Source organism: Mercurialis annua, linkage group LG1-X (genome assembly GCF_937616625.2).
Source record: "Mercurialis annua linkage group LG1-X, ddMerAnnu1.2, whole genome shotgun sequence".
Lineage (NCBI taxonomy): Eukaryota > Viridiplantae > Streptophyta > Magnoliopsida > Malpighiales > Euphorbiaceae > Mercurialis > Mercurialis annua.
The window spans coordinates 7,453,590-7,471,781 of record NC_065570.1 but is presented as its reverse complement, the minus strand read 5'-3'; the positions used below and the strand labels follow the sequence as shown (position 1 = coordinate 7,471,781).

The following is an 18,192-nucleotide window of genomic DNA, read 5'->3' as shown; positions in this document are numbered from 1 at the left end:
CTTGGGTGTTCGTACGGTGGTTCATCATGACCGCTACCTTGGGCTTCCAACGTTTGTGGGTAGATCCAAGCGCGAAATTTTCAATATTTTGCTCGAGAGAGTTTGGAAAAAGCTGAGCGGGTGGAAGGAGAAACACCTCTCAAGAGCGGCTAAGGAAATTCTGCTGAAATCGGTTGTTCAAGCAATCCCTACGTACACTATGGGTGTGTTTAAACTTCCTGAAAATATTTGTCAGGAGATTCAAAGTCTTATGTCGAGTTTTTGGTGGAAAAACGGAATTGAAAATAAAGGCATGCACTGGGTAGGATGGAAAAAAATGTGTAAAACAAAGAGTTGTGGTGGTTTGGGGTTCCGAAACATAACGGCTTTTAATTTGGCTATGCTTGCCAAGCAAGGATGGCGGTTGCTTCATGATGAGAGGTCCCTAGTTGCTAGATTGCTCAAAGCTCGCTATTTTCCTCGACATAGCTTTCTTGAATCTAAACTTAGTCCGGGAGCAAGCTATACGTGGAGAAGCATTCATGGTGCAATTCCGTTACTGAGACGAGGAGTCCGATGGAAGATTGGAAACGGGGCTGATGTTAGTGTGTTCAATGAACCTTGGATTCCAAGAGATGGTTTGTTTCATGTGTATCCTAAGCATTCCTTGGTGGACACTACTATGAAGGTTAGGGACTTATTACTACCAAATGGCCTGGATTGGGGCAGAGATAAGGTGGATGATTCTTGCAAGGAAGCTAATGCAGAGTGGATAAAAAAACATGCCATGGAGAAGTTCAACTCAACCTGATCGACTAATCTGGAATTATTCAAAAACAGGTTTCTACTCGGTTAAAGCTGCTTATCATTTGGAGATGAACGGAAGAAGTGGGGCTGCAACATCTGGACAGAATGGTGGCCTTGTAATGCCATGGAAAAACGTTTGGGCCCTCAATTTGCCTCCAAAGATCAAACACTTTGTGTGGAGAACTCTCAGATTTAGCTTGCCTACGAAGGGAGCAATTCAACACCGCACTAAACTTGGGGATGGTAGGTGCCCCAGGTGTGGGGATTATGAATCTCTAGATCATGTATTCAAAGACTGTTCTTGGGCAAGGAGTATTTGGTTTGCAAGTCAACTTGGTCTGATTCAACGTGTATGCCGAATGGTGATTTTGCTTCTTGGGCGAGTATGTTATTTAAGCAGTTGGACCAAGATCATATTGAATTATTTTGGAAAACTTGTTGGATGATGTGGTTTGCTAGGAATCAACTTTGTTTTTCCGGAAATGATATTCCGTGGGATATTATCATTGCCCAGGCTTCCAGAATTCGACTGGACTTTCAGGAAGTGAACCAAGAGAAGAAGGAAACTCGGGGTGATGTCGCTGCTTACTGGATTAATCCCGATAATGGTTGGATTAAAATAAATTCTGACGCAGGATTTTCGAAGGTGAATTCTTGGCGCTTGGGTTTTGTTGGCAGGGATAACGATGGCGAGGTCTTGATTGCAGGTAATAAAACTATGAATAAAGGGCTGTCGATTATTGAAGCAGAAGGTGAAGCCTTGCTTTGGGCTTTGAAAACAGCGAAGGAGTGCGGGTTGGACTCCGTTATTGCTGAAAGTGATAATTTGCAGCTTATTAATAGTTTGGCAAACGCTGAGCTATATATAACTGAGGTTGGGGATATGCTGAATACCATTTTATCTGAGGCGAAAGGGTTCAAAAATATTCGGTGGAGCTTCTCACCAAGACAAGGTAATCAGTTGGCTCACTGTTTAGTGGCTTTGGCAAACCCTATGGAGGAGAATGTTTGGTTGGAAGAGATTTCCAGGGAAGTGATGAATGTGTGGAGAAAAGATAAGGACCTTTTAGGTGTTGGTTAGTTTGCTGCTGGTTGTGTTTTAGTTTGTTTAGTTTCTTCGTCAAAAAAAAAGTCCTATAAAATGACTACATATGCATTAACTATCATTTTATTTTAAAATGGTTCACTTAATTTAATTGAAGAGTCACATGTAATCGAACATTAGATCAGAAAACAAAACTAAATCGAACATTAGATCAGAAAACAAAACTAAACTACAAACGTTGAATGATTTTTGATTTCTGAAAGCCATCTGGATAAGAAATTAAGATCTCCTTCTTTAATTTTATAAAAGAATTCCTCAGAGTCATCTTCTTTGATACCTTATATTTTTTCTGAATTTTATGAAAAAATAGAAAAGATTTTTTATAGAATTAAGAAAGAGACTTTAGCTAGTGATTTAGATGACATACAAATATCAAAAATCGTTAGACATTTTCAAATCAAATTTTGTTTTTTGGTTTTATACTCGATTCAATTATTTAATAAATGTTTCAAATTGCATACATAAGATTTGGCTAAAATAAGGATGTTAGATTTCTAACATGTACTTTGAGGAAGTGGGTTCGACCCGCTCCTCTATAGCAGGAGACTGAATTAATATAAACTAACTTCTTCAAGCTCCCGCTAACCATAAGATAAAAAAGAAATTTATGTATTTTCACAACTCATTCAATAAAAATTCACATTCTGAAAAAAAAATACATTATATTATTATATTACGAATTTTAAATGTTTTTTATTTAAAAAATTAGTCTTAATCTCAAATTTAAAGAACACAATCTCAAAAATCTTTTCTAAAAAAGAAAATTAATTACATCGGTCCCAGACCTCGTAATGAAAACACAAGTCAACCAGTCTTTATATAGAATCTAATCCTCATTATTACGATAATTATTGCTTATTAGTCCTACTAAAATAGAATTGCAATTCCACTTTAAAATGTCTCCATCACTTCAACAATTCTTTAATTTCTTTCTTAATCAGTAGCAGCAACTATTTAAACTGTAGAGTTCAAGAATTCAAGAAAAACCCAATAATGATGCTGAGATGGAACAGAAAAAGATCCCATTTTCAGTTGGCAGCATTAGTTTTACTCGTCTTCATCGGATTTTCAATTCTTTACAATGAAAGCACCATTCCAAGAATCCACGACCACCCAGATCACGTCTCTCGTCGACAACCAATACCCATCACTTACATTCAACCAAATCTTGCTACAAATTCTAATAAATCTCCAGGTAAATTACTGAAGTTTTGGCCTTTATTTTCTTGAACTTTGTTTTTGTTCTTGAATTTTGTGTTTTGTTATCTTGGTTTTCAGGGTTTTTGGATAGGTTTGTTGGGTGCAACTCGACTAAAGAGTACAGTGGTAAGAAAATTCAATGGGTTGATCCAAGATTGAAGTTTGATCGGTTGAAGAAGAGTGTGGGGGAATGTGATGTGTTTTCTGGTAAATGGGTGTTTGATAATACATCGTATCCGTTGTATAATGAGTCTGATTGCCCGTATATGTCGGACCAATTGGCTTGTCATAAGCATGGAAGATCTGACTTGAGATACCAGTATTGGAGGTGGCAGCCTCATGGTTGTAATTTGAAGAGGTATTGTTTCTTGTTTAGAGTTTGAATTCAATGTGTATGGCTGCATGGATTGAAGTTTTGTAGAGTTTGTATGTAGATTTCATATTGTTTATTGGAGAATAAATATAGTTGTTGTTGAATGTTGAGTTTTTCTGTGGATGAGAGTTTGATTTACGGTATTTGCTTTGCGTATTTGGTTCAATAGATGGAATGTGTCTGAAATGTGGGAGAAGTTGAGAGGGAAACGACTTATGTTTGTAGGCGATTCGCTGAATAGAGGACAATGGATATCTATGGTGTGTTTGTTACAGTCTGTGATTCCGGCAGATAAGAGATCTATGTCACCAAATGCTGAGCTTACCATTTTCAGGGCGGAGGTAAGCAAAAGCAATTAGAATGAATAAAACCTCATTATGCCCGAAAACAAAGTAAATACATTTGTGGTGTGTTTCTGCTCTTCGCTGTTCTTTAAGACTGCTTTTTGTGTTTTGTGCTGCTGTCATTTGCAGGAATATAATGCTACTGTAGAATTTCTTTGGGCTCCACTTCTTGTTGATTCTAATTCTGACGATCCTGTGAATCATAGACTAAGCGAACGAATAATGCGTCCAGATTCTGTTCTTAAGCATTCGGCAAAGTGGGAGCATGCTGATATACTAGTTTTTAACTCCTACTTGTGGTGGAGACAAGGCCCTGTTAAGTTGTTGTGAGTACTACGCCATCCGTTTTTATATTAGGGGGTTTTATTTTATGCTGAGTTGTAATGCACGGTTGAATTACCCGATTTGGTATTACTTCTGCAGATGGAGTCGTGAAGAAAATGGGGTTTGTGAAGAATTGGATGGATTAGGGGCTATGGAAATGGCCATGGGATCTTGGGCAGACTGGGTAGCTTCTAAAGTTAAATTCAGTGAGAAACGGATCTTCTTTGTTACCATGTCTCCAACACATCTCTGGTGAGTTTATGATTATTTTTCCGTGCTCATTGTTAAGATATACCATTTCCTCTATAGGATAGATATTAGTTTTGCTTTTGGACCCTAAATACATAGGCTTGAGACTTTAACAGAGGACCATTACAGGCGTTCTTGTTATATTTTTTTAATTGATAATTTGGACTATTACTTGTTATTGGCTGAGTTTGGGAAATTAATACTGCATCGATAAGAGTTAATTTTACTATAGGTCAGTGACTGTTTGATTTGAACTTTTAGCAGACGACTTAGGGTGTCTTAGTTTTCTAGATTTGATTCATTTACAAGTTGATGAAGACGAATGGTTATAAATGGGCTGATTCAAATTGCTTATAATGAGTTCTTATTTGGCCATCTGCATATATGTTTTCACTGCCATCTACTAACATTGAAGACCTATATAACATGGGAAGCTTATTGAGTTCTATGTTTCAACATTTTTTTTATTATCCGGAAACGCTTCTGAAACTCCACAACTTTATATTTATAACCTATTCGTCTAAAGAATATGATTCGGCGGTTCTCTATTTCAGCATTTACCATTGGATGCATATTGCAAGAGGATTTGCGAATCATATTCCAATGATTTAGTTGGCTGCTTGGCTGTAAACCCCACATTCTTAGTGCAACTTTTCTCCTTCTGGTCAACACTTTCATCAAGCATTTGAAATTATTTCAACATTTTTTCACAAGTACAAATTTTAATAACTGTAACAGGCCTTTTCAGCCTAACATCCATCCATGTAGGCATCTATTTTCTACCTATTCGATACCTGTTTAATAAGACAAGATTGCAGGACTTTATCTTGAGCTTGTAGTTCTTGATTTCTAAGCTTCAGTGGGTTTTTTTATTTATTCTGTGAAAACAATAAGAAGGGCCTCTTATGTTTTTATAAAATTATTTGTTATTCAGGAGCCGGGAGTGGGAGCCTGGAAGTGAAGGAAATTGCTTTAGTGAGAAGACCCCAATTGATTGGGAAGGCTACTGGGGAAGTGGTTCCGACTTGCCTACGATGCGGATGGTAGACAGGGTCCTCAGAAAATTAGGTTCAAGAGTTACTGTTCTCAATGTTACGCAGCTATCAGAGTATCGAAAAGATGGCCACCCTTCTATCTACCGAAAATTTTGGGAGACACTGAGCCCAGAACAATTATCAAAGCCAACGACTTACTCTGATTGCATACATTGGTGCTTACCTGGTGTTCCTGATGTTTGGAATGAATTACTGTTCCATTCTTTTTGAAGGGATATATAAAACACACTTCAAAGATCTTAGATCGAAGTTTCGAATACCGATACAGACATATTGAATTCATTTGAGTTAATTTGTTGGAAGAAATGATTCATACAGTAGTGAACAAGTAATTAGGGAAGGAAAAATTCCAAATTTCAGTACTAATTTTGTAGTGTGTACCATCAATAGAGAAATTGATAGGATTGAACCCTAAATTCGGGTTCTTTTACATTGTATGTTGATATTTCATATTATAAAGCTTGATTTTCCATCATTGTTTGTGTAAAGAGTGAAATTTCAGAATAATCCTTTACATTCTATTTTTTAATATTTCTGTTTTTGTGTTTGATTCTTCATTTCCTTTTGTCAAGACAAACTTGAAATTGACAGTGACAGTGAGAGCTTAAGGTCATGTCCTCCATTTACATGGCAGTGTGAAAGTGAGAGCTTAAGATCATGTCCTCCATTTCCATGGCAGTGTGAAAGTGATGAAGTTGATGCCCCAACTTTTGAACCCATCTTGCTGTTATACCACTCACCATCTTCAGGCTGAGCATAACCGGTGGTTGCACCGACCGATTGTTGCAGTCCGGAAACAGTCTCCTGCTGCGAAAAGAAAAGAAAAGAAAAATCTGGTAATCAGACTTGTTCAAAATGAAAACAGAAATTATGAAATGAAAAACGTTAAAATAACTATTTTTTTTAAAATAACTATTGTTAAAATATCCTTACAAAATAAAGTTTTTGAATTTTAGAAGTATTTTAGAATACAAAAACGAAATGTTGATATAGTACAGAATGTGTATCCGACTCGTATTAAACCAAAATTTTATTTTTTTCAAAACCGAACCGAATCATTTAGGTATTTTAGTTCTCTTTGTACCCAAAACTTAACTGAAACTTTTTTACTTCCTAAGCAAACGGAATGAAAATCTAAAGGGGTTTTTACATAAATATCTGAAAAATAGAAAATATTTACAAAAACACTACAGAAAAGTTCTCTTTTTAAACAATACTATCTTTTTAAAAATATTTACAAAATTTCTATCTTTTTGTATACTAATATATAATATCAAACCACACCAAACTGAATTTTTCAATTTAGTTTGATTCTTCGGTTTGGTTTGGTTTTTGCAACCCTTTTTTCATGCAGACAGAAACAAGGAGTAAAGGATATTCTAACCTTTCTAGAAATGGTGCCATCTTCTTCAACATGCCAACCAGCTTCATTACAAAGAGCCTTAAGTAAATCATTACTGTCAGTATGCTTCGGCAGCTTATAGTTTCCGTTCTGTCGAAGCCCTTGAAAAATCTTCCTAGCAACAGCTCGTCTTCTCCGTTCCCTTTGCCTGTTATTTTCCCTCTCCCTCTCACTGGGATGTCTGTATTTCGTTACAATGCCGCCATTTTTGGTGCTTCTATGAACAATCCAAGGCCCTCTGCTGTTCTTGATGCACCCTTTGATCTGCTTCCTCTTCTTTTCATCCCCCATTTTTTTTGTTGAATGTGTAGTTTGCTTGGCATGTTGTGTTCTTGAGATATGTGTATTATATATAGCATGCTTGAAGTGATCAGATTTACGTACGATATAGGAGAATATATTGCATAAGAGATTCTTCTTTTGCAGGAGAAAATTTCATTCTGTGTGAGCTATTTTGGAAGAAATGGGTTAAGAAAGAAGCAGATTATAAAACCAATGGTTTTTTGTCTCGTTGTGAATGGAGAAAATATAAGTAATAATTTAATTTCTTTTAATCCAATTTATGGATTAAAGTCGTTAAAATAGAAGTCACATCAATTCTATTTTAAATAAATAAACTCAACTGGTAACTATGTTGATGATTTTAATTAAACAATCACGTATCAGACTGCATGGCAAACTGAGTTCATATTAAAAATTACTGGATATTTGACCAAAACTGGGCATGTGCAATGGTTCCTGTGGTTTGGTTCGGCATCAGCTAAAACCGACCACCTGAAATTTGTCAAATTTCTAAACCGAATCGAACTATAGATTCAGACCACATTAAACTGCACCGAACCTTTTAATTCAGTTCAGTTAAAAACCAAAAAAATTATTTATTTTTTCAATGAGTTATTAGCTATAATCAAGGAATAAAGACTTAATTAAAGATTCTAATTAATTTTAATTTTTTAAAATTAATAATTCATTCATATCCATAAATAATTTTTAATCAAAATTCCATAATTAAATATTAAAGTATATTCATTATATATAAAGGTTATCATATTTAAAAAACAAAAAAAAGAATTTATTATGTAACAACAATTCTATATCAAATAATATACTGTAAATGTATTTAAATTAAAAAAAAGATTTTTTTTTATAATTAGAAATTTTATTTACTTATTCAATTTTTCGGTTATTTCAGTTTTCAAAATGATCAAACCAAACAAATAAACCAAAATTGAACTTTCAATAAGTACAAACTGAACCAAACCATATTCTTGAAATTACCAAATCATTAATACAATTTGGGTAGGACTCGGTTTGATTTTACGGTCCGGTTCGAGTTTTGCACACCTTTAATCTGATCAAATCCTGCAAGTCTTTCTTTATCAATAAGTGTGCCTTTGTTTCACAGTAACAGGAATATCACCAAACAAGCAACACTTGGCATGGAGAATGCTCAAGTACTGAACATGCAAAACCAACAGCTGCTATAAAGAAGTAACACTTTTATGCCCCTACTAAAACTCACTGCACACACTGATCTGTAGCATAATTTTATGCCTAAGAACCTGATTGTCACAACAGATGTTTCGTGAAAATAACTTCTAAAAGGAGCAATGAAAAAACATTTGTACACCTTGATTCTTTACTTTCAGAATCAAACACTTTATCCTTAAAGTTCTGACATTTAACTTCATTCTCATATATTACAAAAAAAAATGGATCTTTTAGATTTAGCAAAAAAACAACACTATACAACATTCAAAAACCTGAAACTAACTTTATGTGAATATAATATTTACATACTTTGATGGCGCAGTTTCTATATTTTGAAGATTTGTGGTTCATCAGTTGCACAATTCACCAACTCCTAAATTGATTACATTCTCTCAGTCTTCCTCACAAATAGTGCATAGGAAAGGCCTGCCGAACCATTTTGCTCAAAATGTGTCAAAACCATCACTCTATTGCGGCAGTTGCATGGTTCGCGATGAAGTTGGTCATATATGGTTCGAAAATCCAAATTGATAAAGGTGCCTCCAGGAACACCTTGCATTATGTACATGTCCCAAAACCTCAGCTTCTGAAACCTCAGATGTGAAGCGTATACCTGAAATAAGAACGTCGCAATCGTAGGGACTACAAGAATTACAAGGTGATGCTGCTGCAAACAGTTTTAGTACTGATAATTATGTTGATCAAGCATTTGATTGGAAGAGATTGTGGCAGCTGCTACTATTAACACTCCACGCCTTCGTTTCACGTGCTCGTCAATATCTACGGCCAAGATGAACTCTCCGCATGCTATGTTTGGGCTAAGAACATTAGACAGGAATTATCAGTATATTTCAGTCCAAAAATAAGAATAGTACTCGGAAAAGTAAGGTAATATTTTCACAATAGTATAAATCTGAATTCATCAATTTGTTATTGCAATATCACAACACAATCATATAGTAATTACTGGCGCAAGTGTTTTAATAACCTGTAAAGCAGGTACAGCCAACAGTAGATAGAAAAACGTCTCGAACAAAAGACTTACTTGCAGGTCAGTTAGCCTTTACGATTTCCAACAATAAATAGAATTTTTGCCTTAAGTTTATCAACAATCTGCAGAAAGTTAAAGTAGAACATAACTAATAAATAGCACAAATCAGTTCATGATAATTAGAAATTATCAAAAATTTGAAAATATGAACCATGCTAGAGGTCTTTGCCCAGGTTTGAACAGCAGTAGCAGCACTTTTCAGGTGAGAACATTTTAGAGAATCAAAACTTAATAAGTAAGTTGAGTTTTCTGTTGCTTCTGCCGTCCATACATGATTCATCTGGTCCTTCGCTTTCTTAATGAGATTAATGAAGCCAACCTGCAAAGACCGTACATTGGTTGAGGCACAAGTAAATAAAATTAGAAAAAGGAATATGCCTCATTCTAACTGAAAAAAATGTGGATGGCATTGAGGTGTATAAAGTCATTCAAAATCAAACTACAGCAACCAGTGATGAGAACATTGATCTTTTAAACACACATCAAGAAAAAGCAATAGAGAATAGTGACCTCTCTCAGATAAGATTTCTTCTGAAGAGGTAAGCAAATATGATTTATGATATATGAAGGACAAATTGCAAGTAGATGGTCTAGAATTGATAGCTTCAATTCTAAATTTCAAATTATAGATAGCAGATTATCTAAATTAGGTGTAATTTAGCAAGCCACCACTAAGACAGTTCGTTGTTTAACATCATACATGACTTAGTAAAGTTAATTCAAGAGAAACAAAAGGAATGGTGCAGCTGAATATCCCTTTGCCTTGAGATATATGTGGTATTAAATCCTTGAAGTGATAAAAACAGAACATAGCCAATTTATACATCTGTTAGACATTATTGTTAGGCCATTTATATGTCCCATTTGTGAATCTTCAAGGAAAACCAGTCCCCTACAACTGTCACTTTTTCATAATTTAGACGATTTGTAGTTCGACTAAAAAAAAATGTACTCACAGTGGTTCCTACAAGATTACAGTTGATTGGTGTAAATGAATCATCGTTTACATATGGCGAGCAAAAGCTGATGGCAAGCAAGGAATTTGATATTTCTTCAGACTTAGAGGTAGAAATGGAGCTGTCAGTAACAAACACCCATTGTTTCTTTGAATGAGCAGATGCATAAACCTCTCCCACATGGACAACATATGCAGCAGTATCAAATTCACTGCATAACCAAATAGAAGAAAATGAGATACAAAGCAAGTCCAGAGGCTTCAAGCTTATGTTAAAAAAAAATGCAGAGATGCGGATAGAAAGAGGTTGTGTGATTTACTTGGAAAGGGGAACTTCGCCCAAATTGGACAATGATACGGATACTCGAGGACTGAAAAAGGGCCTAGACAAGGAGAACAGTTAGCAGAGTAGCAAATGCTGCAATATTGATATTTCATGAAACCGCACAAAGACTTACTGAAAACTTTGGGTTGCTAGGGTAGATAAGGGCTGCCATTTGGTTGTAGATCCTCTTGCTTGTAAGTAAAGCATGTAGGAATCTGAGTTCACTGGTAAAAGTCCTGCAACAGCATATGACTGACCCTCAACCAGCTCACTTTGCTGTCACAGAGAAAGTAAAATCAATAATGTGCTGGGCTAAAAAAATTGAATAACAATTTGAAGTACTCAATAAGCTGGAAAGACATGAGAAATGCTATGAAAGTGCCAGGAAAAGGCATAACAGCTTTTAGCAAGATAGACATAATACACAAAAAATCACTACGGATGTGAAGATATACAAAGAAATAAGGATGGAACTATATACCTGCTTTTCAGTTGGATTCCAAATTGTTAGCAAACCTTCTTTAACACCACCTTTTTTTGGATACGTACTTAATCCAACTACTCTAACCCTCATAAATGGAGTTACTTCTCTTTCACTCAAGCCAGCGTCTGTCAAAGCTTTCTCAATTGCTTTCTCCATGTCCAACTGCTTATTTGCCTAAGATCAGATCTGCTATGGTTAATCATTTAATTCCTGCATAAAAACTCATGCTTTAGGAAAGGTATCTGCAACCACCTCTAGTTTTGCTTGGTAGGAGGCAAATGATGTTAGCTGCTCTAGACTCATCCCTGCCATTAAAACTTCTGGTTCTGATGCAGCCTCAAGAACCTTCATAATTTTAGCACCTTCTTCGCTATCGCTATCATTGTAGACATGAGATCCTTTCATCTCTCTTTGGAATTCAGAGATAATGCCTTCTATCAAAGCAGATTTCCTGCAGCCAAAAATGATTGTGCACGGAGGATTTTCGTTTGAGAAAGTCAATCGTATAAATGCACCACTAACTCTATAATCCATGCAAGAGGAGCTTACTTTGCACTCTTCTTGTTACTCCATCATGAACTATGATGAATGTACGAGTTTTTAATTGTGAATTTAGCATGGAATGATGTTAAACAGGAAACACTTGGAAAAAAAATTCAGGATACTTCCTAATCAATAGATTTATAGCTGCTGAAACTAAAAAAATTGAATGCACATTGAATGTCATAAGAAGTAAAATAGTAAATAATTTAAGAATAAAAAAAAACCTTCCATGTATATGTAAAAACACAGGAGAAAGTGGTTTTCTCAAGTAATTATGATGACTTTCCCTCAAGAAGAGGGAGAGAGAAAATTAAAATGAAAGCCAAATTACAATTGCTAGCCCACCAAAACATAGATCACCTCTGATTGAACATGTGCATTGCCTTCGACTCCATTCTTTCTGATCTCACAATAGATCCACCATTACTTAATCTAGAAAAATGAAATAAAAATTAAAAATTAAAAGCCATACGGGTCATAGCATGCACTTCTATTGAATGGTTAAATATTATTAGCTTCAGATTACTTCTCCTTGTACAGAACAGGGTATATTCGTGTCACTCCAACCAGTGTTTGAGGAATAAGACCCCCATTGCTCTTGATGCACCTAAATGCCAAAGGAATAACATTCTTACCTGCGGAAAATAAATCAAAAAAGAAGCCTACGGATCAAGGAAACAGATTAATACAAATATGATAGGTTGCTCAATATCATGAGAATGCATAATTAAAAGGGTTATTGTTATAAATTATCCTAACCTTTTGCTTGTGGCACCACACATCTCAACCTTTTATTTTTTAGCATAAAAAGCCCAACCTTTCATATTGTGGCATTTGTAGCCTAAATGCCTTATTTGACGTCGTTTTGGTCATTCAGAACGGCAAAAGCGACATCATGGAAAATAACGCATAAAATGGCACTGGGCTATTATATGAAAAGTTTGGAAAAGTTGGGATGCAAGGTGAGACTTTGGTAGATTGTGCTTGAATAAAAAAAAACCGTGAAAGGTGAGGATATTTTATGATAATAACCCTAATTAAAATCAAGAAATGCTTACAGAATCCTAGTCGGTCGGCCCAATGAGATCTATAGGTTCCATTTACATGCAACAATAAACTCGCAGTCCTTGATGCCTGGAAATTTATTCCAAAGTCTAAGAAACTTCAGTTGTAAAAGAAAAGAAAATTGCTATGATTTAAACTCCATTCAAACATCTAAAGCTTACAAGAAGTTCAAGGGGTGAAACAGGGCCACCCCAGCCACATAATGCTGCTCCCCATATCTTCAAATTGAAACAGTCAAATAGTAAGCAAAAGGAATTTTGTCCAAAAGGTTTTAAACAAATAACCGAAATGAAAATGCACAAGAGCAATTAAGCAAACATCTCACTCGAAGCTTCTGTCCCACAAACAATTTTCCAGCAGCAAGTTGCTTTGACAATGGTACATCTAAAACAGCACCTACAGAATACCTGTTAGCCAAAGATGTTAGCCAAAGATGTGATACATCTAAAACAGCACCTACTCTGTGATTTACTGATGTGAGGTAAACAGTGAACAGTGACTTTGACATTTTCTTACCACCCATCAGTAAGTTCCACTCTTCCACCATTACTACAATCACTCCCATTTAATGCTCGAGTCTCTATATTTGTTTTACAACTGATGTCAATAGCTGAAATGCATAGAACTAACATTGAAGAAGGTGGAGAATCTCCTTCTAGAATTCTCTTAATTGCAGAACGATGGCCATGATTCACTTCTCTTTCATATCTGTGGGATAAATCATACATGGTTGTCATCATTTCTACTTTTCTAGTAAATCCATAGTAAACATATAGTTTAGTAAATTTTGGATATACCTATACTTCAGTTCCTCGAGCACATTGGAGACCGTCAAAAATCTTTTGGCAAATTTCAATTGACAGAATCTCTCATAGCATGCAAGTTTCCAAACTATCCACTTGTAATGGTTAATTACCCATCTTGAAACACATATGAGAAAACATAATGGGTTACTAAAATGTTACTATATACATAAAAGAACGCATCGATTGAATGATTAATAACACACACATAACTTGCTTATTAAAAAGACACATAAACCATAAGATTTAAAATTTCAGACTGCAACAAGGAATCAATCTTTTCAGACTTAGCACTAATATGAGAATCACATCAGTAGGTCTTTTATGAATAGTAATAAAAATTACAGGCAGGTCTAAGCTAGATAATTATTACTTTCTTTGATTTTCTTTACTCTTGATGGTAACCAAGCTCAGTTTGAGTCTCTAATAAAAGATCAATTAAATCTCAGTTTATTATTTTTTTATATCGCTATTTTCTTTTTTCATTCATAATTAGCTTCTCTTTTTAAGTATAAATGTCAATATTAAAGGCCAGATAGAGAAATTTTAGCAACAAAAATGAAGACATTTGATATTTTAGCTAAGCAATTATGCAATTTAACTTTTGAATGTGTTAGGCAATCTGCAAATAATGTTGCGTATTTGTTTGCTCAAACATCCTATTCTATGTCAAGTCGTCATAAATGAATTCCTAATGTCACTAACTGGTTCTGATATGATTTAATGAAAGTTCATATATTTCAAAATAATAAAAAAATCACGCAAATTAACAAAGTACAAGGAGAAGCTATATGAAATGAAATACTCAAAGGTAAGTAGAAGAAGAAAAAAAAACAATGAAGTTATGAAGGAAATATTACTCTTTAGAAGCAAATTGTACTGAAGCTCCAGACAGAACCAGCATTTGCTGAAAAGCTTCGGATCCAATGCAGCTCGCGCCAGATTCATCACAGAAAGTATAATTCTCTGCTGTGACTGGTTTGATACATCTTACTTGGTCTGTGATGTGCTCTAACTACACATAAGAGTTTTTCAGTGGTAAGAACAAGATCAACATGCGGAAGTCAAATAACAGTATTCAAGTCTGTATACCATGCTTTTGTCTAAATGAAGCTCTTTAAAAAATTCCTTGATATACATCCTTGGACATTGAAAAGGATATCTAGTGGAAACTGTATGTCTACGGCAAGAACTTTCGGATGATGAAGAAGATAAACCTGGCAAAAGACCTCATATGAGAAGCATACATTGTTTTGAGCCAACTGCAAAAACGTGGAAAAGGGAAAGAAATTCAATTCAGCAACTTTTGCAAAGTTACCACTAGGAGCATAAGCGACATTCCTGTTGTAGGGGGTCGTAAATTTGGAACTGCGGGGCCTCTTGAATGGAGGAGTAGAGGTTCTCCTTCCAAGTCTCTTTCTTTCACCATTGCTGTGATTATGATTTATGTAATTGTTACCAACTGTGTTTGAGATGTCAACCAACGGACCATTAGATGATCGAGAAAGTGAATTAACCATTGAACCATTACCATATGCCAAGGAATTATCCACTAATGCATTACGTTCAGAAGGGCTATTAGGTAAGAGCTTTTGCATAGAAGATGTAGTACCATTTGACCCGTGAGACTTATTGTCGTCAGCTGCATCAAATTTCTTAAGCAAACTAACTGCCAGAACATTTTTTTCTGCATTTGAAAAAGACTGAACAGCCTCATCTTGGTGTAAAGATGATTTAAGAGGGGATATGAAACTTTTTGAGATATGCTTGCTCTTTGCAGCTCCTGGATAAGTAAATGCAGAGTGAAAGTGTGCTTTCTTGGTGGATAAAGCATCACCGATTCTATTCTCTTTCAAACCTGAAAGGGTTGGATCAACTAAATCCTCATTTAAGAAAGTTCCAATATCTGGGTCGCCAAGAATCCTCTTTGCACGTTCTAATGCATCACTGGAAACTGATAAGGATCTTCCACCTGCAGTGTGGAATTTGATTGAAGGTGGTTTGGGTGTAGAATTACATACTTCTGAATCCATCATGTTTGAATTGCCTGCTGTTGATAGCCTATGTCCATTTAAACTAGTCCTAGAAAGTGAAGATGGCCTTAGAACTGGTAGAGCATCATGCATTGCATGATTTTTCACACTCTTTTCCATACTTGATTTAGGTAAATTTTGCAACTGATTTTGCTCAGAAATTGATGATTTCCTAGGAAGCTGAAAACCCTTATTTCCATCATTACTAATCTCAAGACCCAACAGTGTCTTGGCTCTAACCAGACCAGCAGAAGATACATCAACTGGCTTCCCAGATGCAGTACGGAAAAGAGAGTTGGTGAATCCATGTTCATTTTCCCTAGCTTGAGTTTTACCTGTCAAGCGTACTGAAGCTATGTAAGCCAATGTAGGAATAATTAATTTTTTAGCTTTACTACACTAATGTAGTAAACTAATGGAAGACATGAACACGATAACTACACTTTAAACCTTATCACACCATCCAATCTCTAAAAGAGAAAAATCCAACCTTATTTTCCTGCTGTGTCTAGCACAAATTATCTCAAGTAGTAATATTGTTTAAGAAACACATGACGGACAATGATAGGTTGGTCTTGAAAGCAGAATGAAATAGTGCTGTACCAAAAGATCCTAATTTCCAACTCATATACACAAATCATAGTTTTACAGTACTATGAGTTGGAAATTAGGATCAAGCAAATGCGTATATGAGTTGTGATGTAGCCATATAAATCAGGAATCAAGCAAATGCGTATATGAGTTGTGATGTAGCCATATAAATCTGGATATTTCAATTCCTAACATACGAGACATAAATAATTATCTAGAACCTTATCATTGTAATGTAGCCATATAAATCAGGAATCAAGCAAATGCGTCAAACAATTCAAACACATCTTGTAATATCTTAACACACTACATCAAACAGTCCTTAATTGTGTGTAACGTCTTCAAGTAGTGGAAATTTGCCACTTCTTGAGGCTTTTTTAGTGTAATCTTTATTCATCAAAAAAATAACTTAGCACACTAAAATGCAGAAAATCTAATAATAACAATTCAAGCTAATATTACAAATTAACACACTGAAATGCAGATAAGCTAATAATAACAACAAACAGGCTTCAACTTGCTAGGGTTAAACTCACGAAATGACCAATTAGAATAGGCAAAATGAATAATTACACGGAGAGTCGAGCACCTGAGCTAATTGCATCAAAATTATAATCGCAATCTTCATCGTAAGAGCCAAGAACAGCAAATGCTTTATCAATTGAAGATTGTTTAATCGCAACGGATCTCCCTAATCCTGTACGGAATATTCCTTCATCTTCGTCTCTATTATCCACAAGCTTCGAACATCCTACATAAAAACAAAGACAAAATAAATTACATTGTACTAAAGTGATAACAAGAAACATATAAGTATAGCTTTGATTCGATAAGAGAGACCTTGATATAGGAGATCAGCCATGGAAGGGAGAGGTGGAAGAGTAGGCTTATGTGGTTGTTCATTTTGGGGCTTGTTTTGGAGGATTTTGCCTGATGATTCCCACCGGAAATTACCTCCGACGTCTTTGCATATATGCCACGTCGACATTTCCCGACGATTGACCGGACGTTAGGGTTTTACAGGTTTTGTTTTTCTTGTTTTCAATTGTTAATTGTGTGCTTCAAAAGAGCGGGAAAGTTGAATTAAAAAAATTATGTACATAAAGTACAAAACAACCCTTCAAGTTAATTAAAAAGAGAATATAAACTTTTTTAACTTTTTCTATTTAATTTAAGCCACAATGTTTTTAAATAGTGTAAATCCTCCGCTTGAAGAAAATCACAAAATAACTAAATATGTGAGAGGCTGAGTTTAAAAAGATAAACTAAAGAGAAAATAACAAAATTGCCAAAAAATAGGCTCAAATTATACTAATTGCCATTTAGCTCACTTATTTTACATTCATACCACAAAATACTAAAAGTTTACATTCATGTCATCCCAATAAAAAGAGGACATGTGTGCATCAATAAGAGAGAATCTATGTGAATAATGATATCAGCTCTTCTCTCTTTGTTTTCCACGTGTCCTCTTTTATCTCTCTCATGTGGTCCCATCTTCTCTTTTCTCTCTCTTTCTTTTGTCATGTGGTCCCCTTTGTCTTTCTCATGTGGTCCAACTCTTTTCTTTTTCTCTCTTTCTTTTCCCACGTGGTCCTCTTTTTTTTTTCTAATAAAATAAAATTCTTATCATATTTATATAAATGATTTTTTTAATAAAATACAAATCTTATTATATCTATTTATTTAATATTTAATTTTGAAAAAGTTAATGCAAATTTTAATTTAAAATTTTAATTTATTAAATTTATTTAATTGTAAAAATACAAAAATATATAATAATACAATTTTAAAAAATATAATTTTATAAATTATTTATCGGATTCATTGTTGATACATTCCGAACACATGTTGATGCATGAATAATATATTTTTCATGTATAAATTATATATCGAAGATGTATCAAATATGTATAAATAATATATAACAATGTTAGAAAAAGACATAAAAAACAAAAAAAAAATGATTCGAACAGTCGAATTTATAACAATAATGTATCAGAGATATATCAT

At 34.7% G+C, this 18,192-nt stretch overlaps 4 protein-coding genes across 6 annotated transcripts; 2 read left to right on the top strand and 2 right to left on the bottom strand.

Moving 5' to 3' along the window:
* Nucleotides 1-854: 854 nt before the first annotated feature.
* LOC126687266 (uncharacterized) lies at nt 855-1,867 on the top strand. Its single transcript, XM_050381801.1, has 2 exons — nt 855-1,105; nt 1,246-1,867. Exons 1-2 carry the CDS (start codon nt 855-857, stop codon nt 1,865-1,867), a joined length of 873 nt encoding a protein of 290 aa, XP_050237758.1.
* Nucleotides 1,868-2,700: 833 nt separating this feature from the next.
* LOC126665927 (protein trichome birefringence-like 35) lies at nt 2,701-5,911 on the top strand. Its single transcript, XM_050358856.1, has 6 exons — nt 2,701-3,086; nt 3,170-3,449; nt 3,634-3,805; nt 3,938-4,134; nt 4,232-4,384; nt 5,316-5,911. Exons 1-6 carry the CDS (start codon nt 2,885-2,887, stop codon nt 5,644-5,646), a joined length of 1,335 nt encoding a protein of 444 aa, XP_050214813.1. The 5' UTR covers nt 2,701-2,884; the 3' UTR covers nt 5,647-5,911.
* Nucleotides 5,912-6,003: 92 nt separating this feature from the next.
* LOC126665928 (BES1/BZR1 homolog protein 4-like) lies at nt 6,004-7,129 on the bottom strand. Its single transcript, XM_050358857.2, has 2 exons — nt 6,821-7,129; nt 6,004-6,243 (listed from the first exon to the last, which is right to left on the bottom strand). Exons 1-2 carry the CDS (start codon nt 7,127-7,129, stop codon nt 6,004-6,006), a joined length of 549 nt encoding a protein of 182 aa, XP_050214814.1.
* Nucleotides 7,130-8,459: 1,330 nt separating this feature from the next.
* On the bottom strand, nt 8,460-17,306 carry LOC126665004 (protein BREAST CANCER SUSCEPTIBILITY 2 homolog B). 3 transcript variants are annotated; one of them, XM_050357654.2, is made up of 20 exons: nt 17,020-17,306; nt 16,769-16,930; nt 14,874-15,935; nt 14,648-14,772; nt 14,416-14,570; nt 13,550-13,672; nt 13,269-13,460; nt 13,078-13,159; nt 12,914-12,970; nt 12,746-12,821; nt 12,214-12,322; nt 12,048-12,119; nt 11,397-11,595; nt 11,142-11,318; nt 10,794-10,936; nt 10,656-10,718; nt 10,337-10,547; nt 9,532-9,699; nt 9,375-9,442; nt 8,460-9,147 (listed from the first exon to the last, which is right to left on the bottom strand). In XM_050357654.2, exons 1-19 carry the CDS (start codon nt 17,165-17,167, stop codon nt 9,386-9,388), a joined length of 3,381 nt encoding a protein of 1,126 aa, XP_050213611.1. In that variant the 5' UTR covers nt 17,168-17,306; the 3' UTR covers nt 8,460-9,147; nt 9,375-9,385. The 3 variants fall into 3 exon arrangements, with proteins under 3 accessions (XP_050213611.1, XP_050213612.1, XP_050213613.1); XM_050357655.2 differs by having other exon boundaries at nt 8,460-9,136; XM_050357656.2 differs by having other exon boundaries at nt 14,874-15,923; nt 17,020-17,304.
* Nucleotides 17,307-18,192: the final 886 nt, after the last annotated feature.

Bases quoted from the DNA above. Each gene is read 5' to 3' on its own strand.
- LOC126665927 (XM_050358856.1), top strand. From the start codon at position 2,885: ATGATGCTGAGATGGAACAGAAAAAGATCCCATTTTCAGTTGGCAGCA. The intron at 3,806-3,937 runs GTAAGCAAAAGC...TGTCATTTGCAG, and splicing joins TTACCATTTTCAGGGCGGAG to GAATATAATGCTACTGTAGA. The intron at 4,135-4,231 runs GTGAGTACTACG...TTACTTCTGCAG, and splicing joins CAAGGCCCTGTTAAGTTGTT to ATGGAGTCGTGAAGAAAATG.
- LOC126687266 (XM_050381801.1), top strand. From the start codon at position 855: ATGAACGGAAGAAGTGGGGCTGCAACATCTGGACAGAATGGTGGCCTT. The intron at 1,106-1,245 runs GTTTGCAAGTCA...GTGGTTTGCTAG, and splicing joins TCTTGGGCAAGGAGTATTTG to GAATCAACTTTGTTTTTCCG.
- LOC126665928 (XM_050358857.2), bottom strand. From the start codon at position 7,129: ATGGGGGATGAAAAGAAGAGGAAGCAGATCAAAGGGTGCATCAAGAAC. The intron at 6,244-6,820 runs GTTAGAATATCC...TTCTTTTCGCAG, and splicing joins ATGGCACCATTTCTAGAAAG to CAGGAGACTGTTTCCGGACT.
- LOC126665004 (XM_050357654.2), bottom strand. From the start codon at position 17,167: ATGTCGACGTGGCATATATGCAAAGACGTCGGAGGTAATTTCCGGTGG. The intron at 12,120-12,213 runs GTAATCTGAAGC...TCATTTTTCTAG, and splicing joins CCTGTTCTGTACAAGGAGAA to ATTAAGTAATGGTGGATCTA. The intron at 9,443-9,531 runs GTTCATATTTTC...AACTTTCTGCAG, and splicing joins GGGCAAAGACCTCTAGCATG to ATTGTTGATAAACTTAAGGC.